Raw genomic sequence first — 16,371 nt, 5'->3', positions numbered from 1 at the left:
AAGTAAAAATATTTGTGAATAGGGATAGAAATGAGTAAGAATGATAGTGTACCTGGTATTCAAGGACAGGTCTGGAGAGACTTCACAGGGGCTATAGTATTTCTGATGGCCAATTTCTTTAGTGAGACTATCTGGGGAAGACTACCACTATACCAATTGAAACTGGCCAATGAGCAGAAAAATGGCATCAATATTCTATGGCTCAATCGTTCCAACATTTTCCTTTACAGATTTACTGATTTACAGAATCAAAGATTGAGGAATGCTAGGTACCTCTAATGAATTCATTCAGTCCCCTCCAAAAGTGAGAAAACTAGCCAAAGTTTGGGGAGTTCTCAAAGTGGGCATAACCCTCCCTGGTCCCAAAGAAACAATCCTCCAAGCTGGGATATCAAGGCCCTTTTAATACATGATATGTCTATGGGAGAAAAAAAACCCACACTGCAGTCAGTAACTGAGCCGGCACCATTGCCAGCCCCGCTTTCCTCCATACTAAGCGTATTTCACTGGCCCTGAAGACTTCTGGCTTGGTCCAGCTTATACCAGTACATGGGCCAGTTAGCACCAGTATGGGATCCAGAACAGTCAGCAGCAGCACTGTTTCACAGCATGATGGAGGACGTGAGGAACCACACTAGCTTAAGTTTTAATACTTCTCAATATGAGGCAGCCGTGGGCATCTATTACTGAAGATTCAAGAATGCCCCACTCTGTTGAGAGTTTGATGCGAGACCAGAAGCCACCACAGAAATCGGGGGGGGGGGGGGGGGGGGGGGGGGGGGGGGGGGGGGGGGGGGGGGGGGGGGGGGGGGGGGGGGGGGGGGGACTATGAGGAAGAAGGAAGGGAGCAGTGCTCCCCAGCACCCTAGGACTGGGTCGATTTGGTGCAATGGTACAAGCCCCCGGGAGGAAGGGCTAAGGAATTGTCTCCTGTATATCCCAAATCCAAGATACAAGTGACTTCTGCTTTTCCCCATCTCCAGTGCATGTCATTTCTCTGGTAGGGGGAGGTGTCAAGGAGGACCTTGGAGAGGCAAACCCCCTATCTCATGGAGCTATCAGATGAGAGATCACGATCGGAGTCATCCGTCTCACTCGGTGGTGGTTCACTAGGCTGGACGGCAGAGAAAGCAGGAGACTTTCTGAAAGAAAACAGTTAATACTTTGGGACAAGAAAAGGTTCATGAAGTGATCTGCCTCCCTTTCCCTTTCCCCTACTTCTACCTTTCTATTAGGGAGAAGCACCAAAGACAATAGCCTAGTTTCTCCACAAAATTAGCATCTGGGCAAGAGAAGGGGACACTGCATAGTAAGCATTTAGCCCTAGGATTTCATTGGATTAGAGAACTATATATAAGGAAATGCCCAAAATCTACTCAGATCCAGCATCTGTTTTTTTTTTTTTTCATTCTGAGTATAAAAGTATTTTTTTATTATTTAATAACTTTTTATTGACAGAACCCACCAGCATCTGTTTTTAAAGATTTGCCCGAGACACTGAGAAATAGGTTAACTGGGTTGTTCTCAGGGTCCCAGCCAATAAGACAGAGATAAGAGCCAGAACTTGTTTTCTCTCCATCAAAATCACTTTGGTTCAGGAGTAATTAGGATACCAAAAAAAAAAGGGCTAGGGAGTTAATTTACCACCACCACCCAAGCCCATTTTCCTCTCCCAAAACAGATATACCTTTATTCTCATAATCAGTGACACTGAAGGGATTAATAAACTAATAAGCACAACAATAAAAACCACTCCATAGAAAATCACAACAAATGTACCCAGGAATAAAGACTCAGCAAGAGGCTCCACCTCCACCCTCACCTTCCCTGTACTTCTAGCCTCTGCAACCTTTAAAACTACATCTGGCAAGTTAGCCCAAGTGCCCTAGACCAGAGATAGGACAAGAGAGACCAGAGTAGCCCTGTTCAATTTGCTATATATCTTATTCAACTGTCTAGTCTGACATGTGGAGTCTGTTATACTAAACAGCAGACCTCTACAGAAACAAAACAACTGGGCTAAATTCACAACCCTTTAGGCTTGTTTGGGACTGTTCTTTCTCCAGGTTCTCCAAGCAAGCAGGGCTGAGTACTCCAAGGACCCTTACCGATCTCCAGATTGGGTGATGAGCCGGCGGCAGGTTTCCATCTGCACATCAAGACCCCGCTTCATACTGCACATTTCCATGTATTCATGCAAGTGTCTGTTCATGTCATTCTTGGCTGTAGCCAGTTCCAGCTGGAAAGGGAAGAGGGCAGCAAGAGTCAATTTTTACGTGCCAAAGGGATATTGTGGCACCTGTTCCTACTACTTAGGGAATTTATATTTGAAAGGGCCAGGATGGACAAATATGGGCCTTCAGGGGCAGCTGGTAGTGGGGGATGGGAAGAATTAAGCAGCCATATACTTACAAATTTAAATAAATCAGAGTGAGCCTTAAAAAAGGTTGATACTATTTTATTTTTCTTTGGTTTTCATGGCAACCTAGGCTTATGGAAAAATGTTAAGTATCTGCTGTAGGCTTATGCTCTATCAAAGTAATAGTAAGGAGAGTCAAAAGAGAGATGGAGGTAGTTGGAAGAAGGAAAAATGAGGGCAGAATTAACTGGGTTGAAAGGTATAAACAAAACTACATTGATGACTCTAAATTATCTGTAAGATTTAAGGTATGGAGAGATGAAATCTCGTCAGTGTGGCTTAGGAAGAACATTCTTCCTGCTGCTCTCTTTTGAAACATACACACGCTGAGGTTAGCTTTCCCAGAAGAAAAGCTTTTTGAGATGGGTTGAAAAGTTAGGAAGACAGATCTGGGATAATGGACTGCTTCCCAGGCCTGAAACAAAGAACTATGGCCAAAGTGCAGAAGGGGGCAAAGCTGCCAGGATATAATTCTCTTGACTGAGTAGAAGGGATTGGGGGCTGACAACGGGGGCAAACTGTTAGATTATTCATGATTGGTTTCCACATGTCCAAACTGGGAATGAAGGAAACAGAAAACTTGGACAGAGAAAAAAAAGGGTCCAGAAAGCAGGCAGAAGAAAAAACACCTTAGAAAGTCATTAATTCTGAGAGACAAAGAGAAAGCTTATGTAATCTGGAAAGTTCATTTAAGTGAAATACTTCATTCCTCAATGATGTTAGACAAATACAGTGTTAATATTCAAATACTCAGATGTATTTTTGAGATCTTCAATTCAAAAATTCCTTCTAACAATGCAAATTGCAAGCCATGTCTTAGAATATGTTAATTTATCTTCAGTGAATGGTTTGCATATGCTATTTTTAAAAGAAACATTTTTCTCACTATTTATAAGAAACTTCAATGCAGAAGTTGTCCTCAAGTTATTTTTGAATATAATTATGCAGTACTGGATTAATTATTTAGACTTTTGAGAATTGAGATTATGTTTATAATATGTAAATATAAAATTAATATGTACAAATCATGCCCAATTATGATGGCTATGCCAATAATATAAAATTATAAATGTTTAGGAACAAGAAAATTTTGTTTTTTATTATATATTAAAATAACAGTGTTTGATATCTTGATTAATTTAGCAGGGTTGTATTGTACTGGTATTTAAAATCAACTATTAAAATTTCTTTTGTCTACTTGAAATTGATATTAAAATTTAATTAAGATATTTTATTAAAAAAATAAAATAAAATAAACTTTGCCTCTCTCCAGTACCTTCACAGAATGACAGAGAAGGCATTTAATATAAATGGTGAATTAAATTTTTTTCTCCTGAATGTCTATATTCTTAAATAGTGATAGGAATTGATTGTTGAGCATTTATTACATACCCAATATGTTTAAGACATTGTGCTAAGACCTCAAAGACAAAAAAAATGAAAGAAGATCATCATTAAGGAAGTTCCATTTTACTAAAAGGTAAAGGATGAATCTGCCAACAAATCAAAATCCTAAAATCCAAAAAAATAATTGACTGAAGTAACTTCAGCCACTAACCTTAATCTCTGAGATTCCCTTCCTCATTTATTAAGTGAAACAGTGTCTTGAGTGAAAAATTAGTGGGAAAGATGATTGGTATTTAGACTGCCTCACCATTCTGTAGTATAGAATGTTAAGATTTGGAAGGCACTCAAGAGGTCTCCTGCCTGAACAAAGATGCTTTCAATAATGTCTTCCATAAATCCCACAATCTCTGCATGAAGACTTTCCAATAAGTAGTCTAAGCAACTGATTGTGCTTTGGGCCAGCCCTCATCATGCTACAGTTTTTTCCTAACAATTAACCTCAACTGTCTCCTTGCCACTCAAGAGTTCCCAATTCTGACCTTTGGGGCTAAGGAGAATAAATTTAATTCTTCCATATCACAACTTTTCAAACTTAGTTTAACTTTTATTAAGCATCTATGGGCCAAGAACTGTTATACACAAGAACTTGTGATACTGAGATCACAAAGTTAAACATAGAAACAACCCTTACCTTCAAGAAAGGAACTGCAAGACATGATTTGGCTGCATCAAATAGTTTGGAATTATAGTTTGGAAAGTTAGGTTGAAGCTTTAAATGTCAAATACAGGAGTTTACATTTTAATGTAGAAATAGCAGGGAACTGCTAGAGTTGAAATAGAGGAGTGACGTGAGCACATCATCTCTTTGGCAACTCAGAAAAGGTAGAGACTTGAAGCAAGGGAACAATTAAAACAATTAAAAGGCTCCTGCAAATCCAGGCTAGAAAGGATGATGGCCTACAACCCAGTGTTGCCTGTATGAGGAGAAAGAAACATTGGGAAGATAGATTGCTTGGTACTGCTTGGTACAAGATACATGATTTAGTACCTGACTAAACACATGGGCAAGAGGGAGAAAAGTTGAGCATTAAAGCGAAGCTATTAAGCTAAATGACCAAAAAAAAAAAAAAAAAAAAATACTGCTGCATACAGAATACAGAAGTAGAAAAATTCTTAAGAAAGGCAGGTATGCTATTGGGTCTGTATTCCAAAGAAATCACAAAAAAGGGAAAAGGACCCACACATACAAATATGTTTTTGTAATGGCAAAAAACTGGAAACTGAGTAGATATCACCAGTGGGTGAATATGTTATGGTAATATTATTGTTCTATAAGAAACAATCAGCAGGAGGATTTCAGAGAGGCCTGGAGAGACATCATGAACTGATGCTGAGTGAAATGGGCAGAAGCGGGAGATCATTGTACATGGCAACAACAAGATTATGTGATGATCAACTCTGATGGACGTGGCTCTTTTCAACAATGAGGTGTTTCAGGCCAATTCCAATAGACTTGTGATGGACAGAGCCATCTGCACCCAGAGAAAGGACTGCAGGGATGGAATATGGATCACAACAGAGTATTTTCACTTTTTTGTTGTTTGCTTTTTTTTCTTTCTTGTCTTTTTTTTCCCTTTTTGATCTGATTTTTTCTTATACATTACGTACAGCATGATAAATATGGAAATATGTACAGAAGAATTGCACATGTTTAACATATATTGGATTACTTGCTGTTTGGAAGAAAGGGGTGAAGAAAGAGGAGGGAGAAAAATTTGGAACACAAGACTATGCAAGGGTGAATGCTGAAAACTATCTTGCATGTATCTTGAAAATAAAAAACTATTATTTAAAGAAAGAAAGAAAAAAAAGAAGGAAAAAAGGCAGATATATGGGAAGAGAGAATGAGATCTTATTGTGGCCAGGTGGTTAATGTCTATAGGATATCCAATCTTTCTGATCCAAATATTGAAGATTACAGTCATGTCCCCAATGTCTTCCCTTCACTAAACTAAATATACTCAGTCCCTTCAACTAATTGCAATGCACTTTCCTATCTCCTCCTGCCTCATGGTCCTATCCACAGCCTCCTATCTCCTCCCAATCCCTGTGGCCTCATCCACGCACCATTGCTATTTATTGACAGCCTTCTCAAAAAACATCCAGAGAAAAAGGAGGCAGCTCATTTTGAAGTACTTGAAAGTGGTGTCTGAATTTATGATTTCCTTTTATTTCCTTCCTTTCTGAAGGAAAAGTTTGGAATTTAAAAAGCTCTTGATCTAGGACTACAAAGCAATCAAAGCCCTGACATTAGCTGAGTCTTCACGTGATTAGACATTGTCCTGAACCAAGATGGCCAAAGAGCTATTGGAGGACAAGAAGTAGAGAAGCAAGAAACATTTCAGTAGATATAGAAGAGCAAATGTAGACAGTTCCTGAATTCTAGCCATTGTCACTGTTTGGACATGGATAAAGCAAACTTCTATAGAGAAGTCTCTATTAGAGGTACAGCTTATAGTTTTGCAGCAGAAAAAAAAGCATTTATGTGAAAAGAGAAGAGGAATACTCCTTTTGATTTTATTACCAAAATGTAGGAATAAATATGAATTGTAGGGCACCGGCCACATCCTTCTTTTATCCACCTTAGAGGAACAGAGGAAGGATTTTGTCCAACCTCCCTTCTCCCAACACTTCCCTATATTCTTGGGATTGTCACAGCCCATATAGGTCTGACCTATGCACAGGAGAACCCCAGATTCCATAATTATTACAAGCAGATTCCCCAAAGCTCTGGGAAGAGATGAAAGAGCCTCCATTCCTACAAAGGCACTTAAGGTATTAAAATGAAGAAGCAGGTAAAACAATTTTCATCTCTGCATAGCCCAGGGAGCCTTTTGGGGCTCAATCCTCATCACAGAACAAGAAGCCAAGGCACTGAACCAAGCTCAGAATTGTGGTGCTATAAGACAGTTGGGAAGAAAGGGAATAACTGGAAAGAATAAGGTTATTTCTTATGACACTGCAAGAGACATCTCCTCCCTCAATCAAAGCACTCATAGTACAAACTCTGGCAGATTCTATGAAACTAGAATGGCTTCCAATAGAGGCCTAACAGTCTAAGTACAGTCTAGTTGAACACTGAAACCATATTTTCACAGCTACCACATTACATATAGGACAAGAATGCAGCCAACCTTCACCTCATTCCCTGGACTTTATATCTACCGAACTTATATGTTTCTCCTGCCTGGGGGCCCCAAAGCCTTGATTGGTGTTTGCCTCAGTTGCCCATACTTCTAAGTCTGAGTCCCAGTCATGCTTTAGTATGCTTCCCCTCCACCACTTGCCTTTTTCCAGTTGTGGAATTTCCCATAATTAAGTCAATTCTGTCCTTGCTCCTGAAAAGAGCATATACTGCCTATGGCAGCTCTACTCATCCACCACACCAAAATATCACCCTCTCATCATCACTCCCGTATAAATGTATCTCTCCTATTAGAGCTCTTGGGCAGGGACTGTCTTTATTTTTTATTTGTATGTCCAGCAAAGTCCTTGGCCCAGAGAAAATGCTTAATAAAAATTTTTTTTTAATTCATTCATTGGGTAAGTGCATAGAAGAAACTCACAGAAAGACTGGTAAAGAGATAATGAATTTCAAGTCCATGGGAAGTTATGATAAGGGTATATTTCTCTTAAAGAGGGAAAGGATTACCCACACCCCTGAAGGTTACCATCACTCTGGGATGAGATGAATGACACCCGGACCTGGCCACTAACAATTCTCAGGTAACTTAACTCTTTAGAATGGCCAGGAGGGTCTCTCAGCTCATCCATCCATGGGGCACATCCTCACCTCTATTTGGTCGATGGTCTCCTGGTATTCCTTCTCCCGGGTTTTGAACAGAGATTCCGTGTCCTTAATCACTTTCTCCAGACTGTCCTCCTGCTGCTGGGAAACATAGGGAAGCAAAGGAGCAGTAGCAGCAACAGAGAGGGAGAGACCAATGGGAAGGTGACCATCCAAGATGGACAAGGCAAAGATGAAAAAGAAAAACATGCTTTAAAAAAAAGCCAGCAGAAAGAACAAAGAGCAGCAGAAGGGAAAATAAAGTATGTACAAAAAGAATGTCACATAAGACAGAGAGAATGAGCAGAGGAGAGAAGGAAGGGCAGGGCAGCGGGGCAGGGGGAGGCTGGAAGGGGCAGAGGGCTGCGGCTGAGAGGAGCTGTTACCTCTCCCTGGGCCTCTGCAGCTGCCGCGGCGTAGCCTGAGAAATCCTCCCAGAGTAGCAGCGTCTCCTCTGTCTCCTCCCAAGTCAGGCTGTCACAGTCATCCTCAAAGTCATACTCCCGCCTGGAGACAGGGAACCCGCGTGTCAGTAAAGATAGATGGGTGGGCGAGCTCTTCCAGGAGAACACTGTTGGGGCAGCTCCAGCCTCTCCAGGAAGAGTGGGGACCTTGCTGCAGAGGGTGGCTGAGGGCTGGGGCCTATGAGACTCACAGCTGGTTGAGCATACGCTGCATCTCCTCATTGATGCTGAGGGCTGTGCTCTCATCCTCCTCCCCATCAGGTTGGTGGGGCCCATCACTCTCAGACAGGGAGGTGTCCTCCTCGATGACAGGTTTTCGATCCCGCTTCCGCCCCCCCATGGATGGGACCTTAATGGGAGACAAGTGCAGAGACTACAGAGACGAGGCCGGGTGCGTGAGGAGAAAGGGCAGGGGCAGGAAAGGATGGGGGGAGGAAGGAAAGACAAACCAGCAGGAAAGATTGGGGCAGAGACAAAGACACAGAGTTATAAAGACAGGCACAGAAACATGGAAAGTTACAAAAAGACAGATACATAGGAAAGGATGGAATCGAGGATTAAGATAAGGCAGGGAAAGAAGAGGCAGGAAAAAGAGAGACAAGGAATGTGGGTTGATTATGACCATGTAAAGATGTGAAGTAGCTAAAAAGTGATTTAAAAAAATCCTGAACACAATGACAGAACTAATAACTACAATGATGAAAATGAATTTTCTACACAGGAGACCTCTGATTACACCCAAATCCAGAACCAGGGAGAGAAGGGACAAAAAAAGACATAAAGAAAAGAAACGAGAAAGTAAAGGAGAGGGGACAAGGGGAAAGGGAGGAGAAGGAGTAGAGAAAGAGAAAAAAATTGCATTGAAAAGCCAAGTGGGTCAAAACTGATAGCCAAACCTCCTGGCTAGTTTAGAAACAGGGGTAGAAGCATTAATGAGCTTGCAGAAGATAAAAACTAACCAGCTTCTTCTGTGGGGGAAGCAAGAAAGGAGGCATATGAAAGGAAAGAAAAGAGAAGCAGACAGAGGGTAAAGAGAGAGAGAGGGAAGGGGAGAGATGGTGTTAGTGTGAGCTTCACAAACCTCCTTTCAGAGGTTGCTCCTTGCCCCACCCCCCAAGATTTTGAACTACCTGATGTCTCTGGTTCCCTAACTAGGGACCCTCAGGCAAGAGGGAAGGGCCTTAAGCCCCAGGCTAGCAATGCCGACAGTGTCTCCATCTGTCCCAACCCTCCTCTGACCAACTCAGGACATGGGGGAGACGTGGAGCTTGGGAGAAGCCTGGGGCCCAGGGCCTCCTTGTCCCTGAAGGAGTCCAGAGGGACAATCAGGGACTCTTACCTGGAACATCTTGATCATGTCCTCACAGTTGCGCTGCTGGGCCACATCACAGAGTTTGGCAGTAATGTCTATTCGGCGGCAGATGTCCATGTCCACTTTCATGGCTTTCTCCTGAATCTTGGTGTCCAGTTCAGTCAGGTTCTATGCCAGAGAAAGAACAGAGGAAGAAGTGCCACCTTCTCCTCAGGACAACACGCACAAACGACAGCCATGATAAGCAGGGCCCTCTGCAAGGAGCTTCTGTTTTATAACAGATAAGTCACCCACGCCGGGACACACAAGGGGGTGAAAGGACCTTGCTAAGAACTTCCCACATTATATTTACCGAGGGGTGGGATAAAGAGGACAAAAGAAGGCAACGATAATAAAGGAAAAGCCTCATTCCCCAAGCAGGCAGGACGCTGCAGCAGCTGTACTTACGTTACTCATGAGTCCCTTGAAGACCACCAACTCAGCTTTGAGTTGCTCCACCTTCATGGCGAGCTCTTCCTGGCAGGCATCAGCTTCTTGGGCTTCCTGTGGTCAGGAAAAATGCCCTGGCATTAGCGGCACAGCCAAGGGAAGGTAAGAGGAGCACAGCCAGAGGCAGACACTGCACCCAGAGGCACCCTCACCTCCTGAAGCTCATTCACACGCTCTTGCAGCTGGACCCGAACTGTATATTCCTCTTCCCACCTGAAAGAATGGAAAGGACATTGGGACAAAATCCTCCTGCTTCCAATATGCCCCTCTTTCCCCTTCCCCAGACAGTACTATCCGAACCAACAAATGGAGCCAACAACAAGCTTCTAAGGTCGGACTCCCTGAAGAAGGGCCAGGGGCTGAATGTCCAATTGGACCTGAGCTCCTCCTAAGGAACTCTGTCATTTTTGTCTCCTATTCTCAGGACTGGGCACACAGTAGGTACTTAATGCTGCCCCAAACTCAGCTGTGCTGAACAGCCACAGCCACAGCCTGGGTGTGGCCCTTAGTGGGATGCGCCAGTAGTTCCTGGCAACTGACAGACTCACCAACTGCCTTCTTGTCACATTCTGGCCACCTACCGTTCACTAGCCCCAGGCTACTTACTCGTCCCCAGCTCCAAGGAGCTGCCTTCCTGACCTGTCTCCCACCTCCTGCCCACACCAGACACCAGGTCCACCCGGCCCAAGCTCCCACCTTCAGTTCCACAGATCCGGGCTCCCGCCTCCTGCCTGCACCAGAACAGAGCTCCTCTAGCCTGCTCCCCTGCCTCCTGGGGGGCCATTTAACCCTGTAAAGCATCTGCAGGACACATACCGCATCAACAGAGTTTGTAAACAGCAAATTCAGATGATGCTCCGAAGTCAAACCCCTAAGCTCCAGTTCTTCCCACCCTCATCTACCTTTCATGAGCCCCAGGGGGTGTTAACAGGGCTGGCTCTAGAGCAATGCACAAAAGGAATTTGGGGCATCCAGGCTAAGTATAGGCCAAAGGGAAATAAAAACATATCTATCATTCCCAAGAAAAAAAATCAAAATCAGAAATCAGCCATTTGAGCGAAGGCTACTGATCGAGAGAGAAGGCTAATAGTAGGAGCATTTTTTTTTTTAGAGATGCTTGAGGCTGATAGCTAACATCTGTAGGTTTGCAAAATACTTTATATATATTATCTCATCTAATCCTCCTCTTCAAATCTAGTGAAGTAATAAGCACTGCCAGTATCATTATCCTTTTCTAACAGATAAGAAAACTGAAGCTCTGAGAGGCTAACTTGTCTATTATCACACAGCTGATGTCGGGAGAGGAATGTGAATCAGTTGTCCTGATTCCAAAGTTCCTCAGTCTTTCCACCATCCCATATTGCCTTTCCCATAACAAGATGGGCTTCAAGCTGCTCTTATTCTAGCTGTATGGCCAGGGTAAATCATATTTTGTAAAGCAAGTTTTTCAGATATCTGAAGTACATGATATGTAAGCACTTAACAGATGCTTGTTGACTATTGGAGAATTACCCATATCACAGAATGGGTGTTACTGCTTCAAGTATGATTTCATTAAGTTATCTCAAATATTACAGCCATCTAGACTGAGATGATAGATTTCTCCTAAACATGATCCCTTATCCAAGTTCCCTACCCTCCATCTATATTCAAAGTACATTCTGAAGGAAAGGACTCCCTCCCAAAACAGAAAGAGTAAGATATAAAGACAGGCTTCTAAGTTGGTGGTTACAAGAGACAAGGCAAGAATGTCGTATTATAAGAATAAATTCTGCAACTCAAGAATCAAATCTCTCTATTTCTTCTCTTTTCTCATTTTAATCAGTCCCTCTTCTCTTCACTATCCTCCCTCAGGTGGCCCATGCCCTCCTTACTCTGCTGGATCCTTCATTCCCCATCTGCATTGCAGTATTCCCAATAATAACTTCTCTACCTCAGCTTGACTGCCCCCAATGGCCACCCCAACACACTCACCCAAGCTAGTCCAGCAGCCAGCCCTGCTGTCATCACTTCTGCTTCACCAGCTCACTACCCCCTCCTTTTTCAACTCCTCTCCAGGTGCCTTCTATGTTCCTAATTTTTGCTCAACTAGGTTCCACATATTACGCCACTCAGGATACTTGTCTTGTCATGGCTGGTAAAGTGCCATTGCTGAGTTTCTTTTATCAGGGATAGAAGTATATTTGCTTTGGAATGGGAGAAGGCAAAGATTAACAGTAGATTTTGAGCAAGGTACATAAGGAAAAACAGAAAGCACTGTTTTGGTATGAATCCTATCAAATTCAAGAAGAAACTAAATGGAGGAATCTTAATTACAGGATTAGAGGAAGTACTTAAATTGACAAAGCAGTCTGAGCATAAATACCCAGAAGTCTGACTAAGCACTATTTTCTATATTAAAGAATTCATTAAGGTGGGTACACTTAGGGTGTGTCCCATGATCAGAGTTACTGAAGCAGAATCAGATTCTTGGGGCTGAAAAGGCTTTGACCATTTAATCCAAGGTTCCATCTCCTGCAGGAAGCCCCTCTACAACAATTCAGATGGAGATGAACACTTTCTGGAATAAGGAACACATTATTAATAAGTTCTACCTTATGTGTGCCTACATTTAAGTTCTTTTAATTTCTATCCATTGGTTTTAGCTTTGCAGCAGCCACACAGAATATGTCAAATCTCTTTTAGAGAAATACCATACCATAATGAGCATTAGATTAGTCCCTGAGCAAAGTTTTGATTAATTCTAACACTGGACAATCCATCCAATGTCTCTGGGCCTCTATTTCTTTCTTTCTTTTTTTTTTTTAATTAAAGATTTTTATTTTCAAAACATATACATGGATAATTTTCAACATTCACCCTTGCAAAACCTTGCGTTTCAAATTTTTTCCCTCTCTTCTCCACATACACCTACTCCTTTATCTGTAAAATAGGTATAATCATAGCAACATGTTCACAGAGCTAAGGAGAGAATATCTTTCAAGCATATCGCAAGCTATTATTACTGCTACCTTCTGATTTTACTCCCCTCTAAGCAATTGGTCATAAAAGCATCTTTTGAAGATGTCTGGGGCTAATAATCCAAAAAGCAGCTTATATTTATAGAAGAACACGTTTGTGGAGTAAATTAAAGTTTGCAAAGTGCTTCATAATCCTATGAAGTAGGTACTATTGAGATTATTGCTATCTTGTTAACAGATAAGGAAGATGACACTCAGAAGGGGTTAAGTGACTTTTCTGTGCAAAGGAAGTTCATTCAGCTGTTCCTCAAAAGGCAGATTTCAATGCCTGTACTATCCTGGTTACAAAAGAATTTCATTGCATCCTCATCTCATTTACAATGTGGATTCTCATGGAGAGCTTTAGAACTAGGTTCTGGGGTTGGTTACTATTTCCTTCTAAACAGATATATGTAAAACTTTGTTAAGAGAGAGCTTTACTGATCCCTGACTGAAAAGAGAATAGGGATAATTTTCTTCATTTTATAATATTACAATTCTACAAAACAAAACAAACAAACAAACAAAAAAAAAAAAAACCCACACTCAAAAAACAAAAACTAAGACTCAGAGAGAGAGGAAGAGCCCCTTCTCAGGTCACATAAGTGTAAAGCTGAAAATAGAACTCAGGGGCCTCAACTATCAATTCAACATATATGTATCCTCTGTCCCCCAGACTGGAGCATGAATGGCTGGATGAGAGCGATCCTAAGGGCTCACATAAAGAGGACAAAAAAAGGACATAGGGTTTAGGACGAAAGAATGTACGTCAAATACTAAACAAAGCTGGCTACAAAGACCTTGGCACATCAGGATACTGCAGTGTTATGAGCAAAGCTATCCCCTAAGAATAGCTCTTTGCTGCCTTAGACAGCTGGACTAGGGGAAAACCACTCTTGAACAAAAATATAAAAATAAAACAATTTTTTAAAATTGTACCACCACAACAAAAATCCATAATTTCCAGAAAACGCCAATTACTCCTGTGGTTATGAATGGGTCAATCCAAAAACTAACTCCTTTCTATAACTTACTGCAATATATGAACCTCCACAAACACAAAGACAAACTAGTCTTAAACACTATTTTACTAGGATCTCAAAGTGGCTGAATCTTTAAGGATATTTATTCAACAAAGGCTTTGCTGTATACTGGCCTCCTCTACAGAAAGCCAGAAGGTCAGAACTAGATCTTTAAGGGGGCAGGGAGAGGCAGAAGAGGTTTCAGTGAAAAAGCTGATCCCTTTCAGGCCAAATAAAAAATTCCTTTTCACATCTTACACATCCCAAAACAAAATTCATGAACACGTTCATCCATATCCATACCTATCATTTCATCAATCATCACCACAGATCCCTGCCATACAAAAATGCTCTAATTTATAGAGCAAATGGTAAACCTTGAGGTAAGTTAACACCACTACCACCATAGTGACAGTTCTAAATCTGCCTATGAGGGAGGATCAGAGATTAAAACATTGTGGAAATTGGAAATAACAAAGTTTTCCCCAGCAGACATCTCTTTCCTTCCCAGTGGTACATAATGCTGAAACTATCATCACTTGTGTACATTGCTCTAAGGAATCCATCCAAGCACATTTTCCTTCTCCTCTGCTGGGGTCCTAGAGCCCCAGCAAAGTTTGTTTTGTTCTTTTGAGAGAATTGGGCTATGGGGCTCCAGAGGCATCTTCCCAACTTGTACAACCTCTCATGACACTCCCATCCCTGACCTCACTTCTCTGTCTCACAGGGTGTGTCCACATGGAGTCTTACCAACTTCTAACTTGGCCCTTTCTCCAGCTTCCTTGTTCCTCTCTCCTGTTTGTCTCTCCACTCAAAGCCAGTAACAGTGACCGGTGCCCTCTTCTTTCAGGAGAGAACACTCCCTGGAATACCCATTACTTACCCCGTTTGGTTGATCCTTGCCAAGTTTCTCTGGCCTTGTAGACCTACCACATGGCCCCGGTGGGCAGGTGTCCCAGTACTATGCTCAGACCCCACTTGGGGTTTAAGCTCCCCCCAATCCATCCCCTCTCCCCTCCCCTTCCCAAACCATTACACGGGTGGTCTCCGAGGCAGGACAGGTCTCTCATGCCATTTACTTTTGTCCCCTGGGCACGAAGTACTCGTCCCCAAGTTGCTTGTGGGAATAGTCGGGGCTGGGCCCTAGGACCAGTGACTTGTGAGGGGGAAAGACAGCTCTGCACAAACACTTGCCAGACTCCTCTCCCAAACGCTGCAACACCGAGGGGAGAGGAAGTAAAGACCCGAGGCTAAAACCGGACTTCTCATACATAACTTCCCTCTTTACCCGGCTTTCTGTCCTGTGCAGCCTCCCTGAAACTGAGGCTGGTGGCAGAACCTTCTGGACTACGGCAGGGAGGCAGGGAGGCAGGGAGGGGGACGTCTCTCTCCACAGCCTCCCAGGTGCGCATCTCCCCTGATGGTCCCCCACCCCAGAGTCTGCCATCTAGTTTTCCCTGAGCTCCTGCGGCCCGAACGCCCCTCCCCCTGCGGAGCCATCTGACGGCGGGGCTCCCCTTCCCCAGCCTCACCTCCTCTTGTACTCGTCTCGCTCCCGCTTCACCTTGGCCAACACGTTATAGAGGGCCCGGATCTCGGGGGTGATGGTGTCGATCTGCACGCCCACGCCGTCGGGGTGCACCCACGACAGGCCCGGGCCCTGCACCAAGGTGGGCTCCAGGCCCGGCCCGAGCCTGCGGGCGTGCGAGAAGGACCAGATGGTGCCCGGCATGAAGCGGGCCGACGACGAGTAGGGGGTGGACGGGACCGCGGAGTGAGGCGAGGCGGCCCCCGGGGCGAGCGCGCCGGCGGGCGAGGACAAGCTCGAGGCGGGGGGCGCCAGCGGGCCGGCGGGCGAGCGCGCTGGGGAGCCGAGGCCGCGAGAGGCCGGCCAGGCCCCGAGGGGCAGCCCCGGGGGCCGGATGGGGCTGATGAAGCCCGTTTGCACGGCCTGGTCGCGCAGCGCCGGGCCCCGCCGGCCCTGCTGCCCATCTTCCAGCGCCTGCTGCAGCTGCTTCTCCAGCAGCCGGTTGCGCCGCTCCAGCTCGTGCACCTTGGCCAGGAAGCAGCGGAACCGCAGGTTGAGCGTCTTCAGCACATTGATGTTGGAACCCAAGTCGTTGCGGAGGGCCATGGCGGCGGGCGGTGGCGAGGGCGCCGGCCCTGGGCCGGCCAGGGGGAGCGGCTCCCACTGGGGGATGCCCGGGGGGGCCGCCGCCGCCGCCGCCGCCGCCGCCGCCGGACCCGCAGGCAACTCCCCGCCCCCGCCCAGGTAGTCGCCACCTCCCAGCGGGGGTCCCCCGAGCGGCCCGGCCAGGCCCTGCTGCTCCTGCTGCAGGAGGAAGAGATTGGGGCCGAATAACGGGTTCATGGCCGCAACCGCTTCTCCGCCTCGAGATGGAGAGCGGCGCAGGGCGGGGAGTCGGCCCGGACGGGGAGCCTATGAGAAGAGAGGACGCGGGCGGGACCACG

The 16,371-nt window shown here is 44.6% G+C and overlaps 1 protein-coding gene across 10 annotated transcripts; it reads right to left on the bottom strand.

The window, feature by feature from the left end:
• Positions 1 to 789: 789 nt before the first annotated feature.
• Positions 790 to 16,346, bottom strand: IFFO1 (intermediate filament family orphan 1). 10 transcript variants are annotated; one of them, XM_023504534.2, is made up of 10 exons: positions 15,432 to 16,336; positions 10,031 to 10,091; positions 9,837 to 9,932; positions 9,417 to 9,557; positions 9,037 to 9,042; positions 8,269 to 8,450; positions 8,000 to 8,120; positions 7,620 to 7,715; positions 2,109 to 2,239; positions 790 to 1,142 (listed from the first exon to the last, which is right to left on the bottom strand). In XM_023504534.2, exons 1-10 carry the CDS (start codon positions 16,268 to 16,270, stop codon positions 1,043 to 1,045), a joined length of 1,773 nt encoding a protein of 590 aa, XP_023360302.2. In that variant the 5' UTR covers positions 16,271 to 16,336; the 3' UTR covers positions 790 to 1,042. The 10 variants fall into 10 exon arrangements, 9 of the variants coding, with proteins under 9 accessions (XP_023360302.2, XP_023360306.2, XP_023360300.2 ...); XM_023504538.2 differs by having other exon boundaries at positions 8,269 to 8,426; XM_023504532.2 differs by having other exon boundaries at positions 9,037 to 9,045; positions 15,432 to 16,335.
• Positions 16,347 to 16,371: the final 25 nt, after the last annotated feature.

This window comes from Sarcophilus harrisii, chromosome 5, assembly GCF_902635505.1.
Source record: "Sarcophilus harrisii chromosome 5, mSarHar1.11, whole genome shotgun sequence".
In the NCBI taxonomy this organism is placed as follows: domain Eukaryota; kingdom Metazoa; phylum Chordata; class Mammalia; order Dasyuromorphia; family Dasyuridae; genus Sarcophilus; species Sarcophilus harrisii.
Note: the sequence above shows the minus strand (reverse complement) of the source record. Positions and strands in the feature narration are given on the sequence as shown.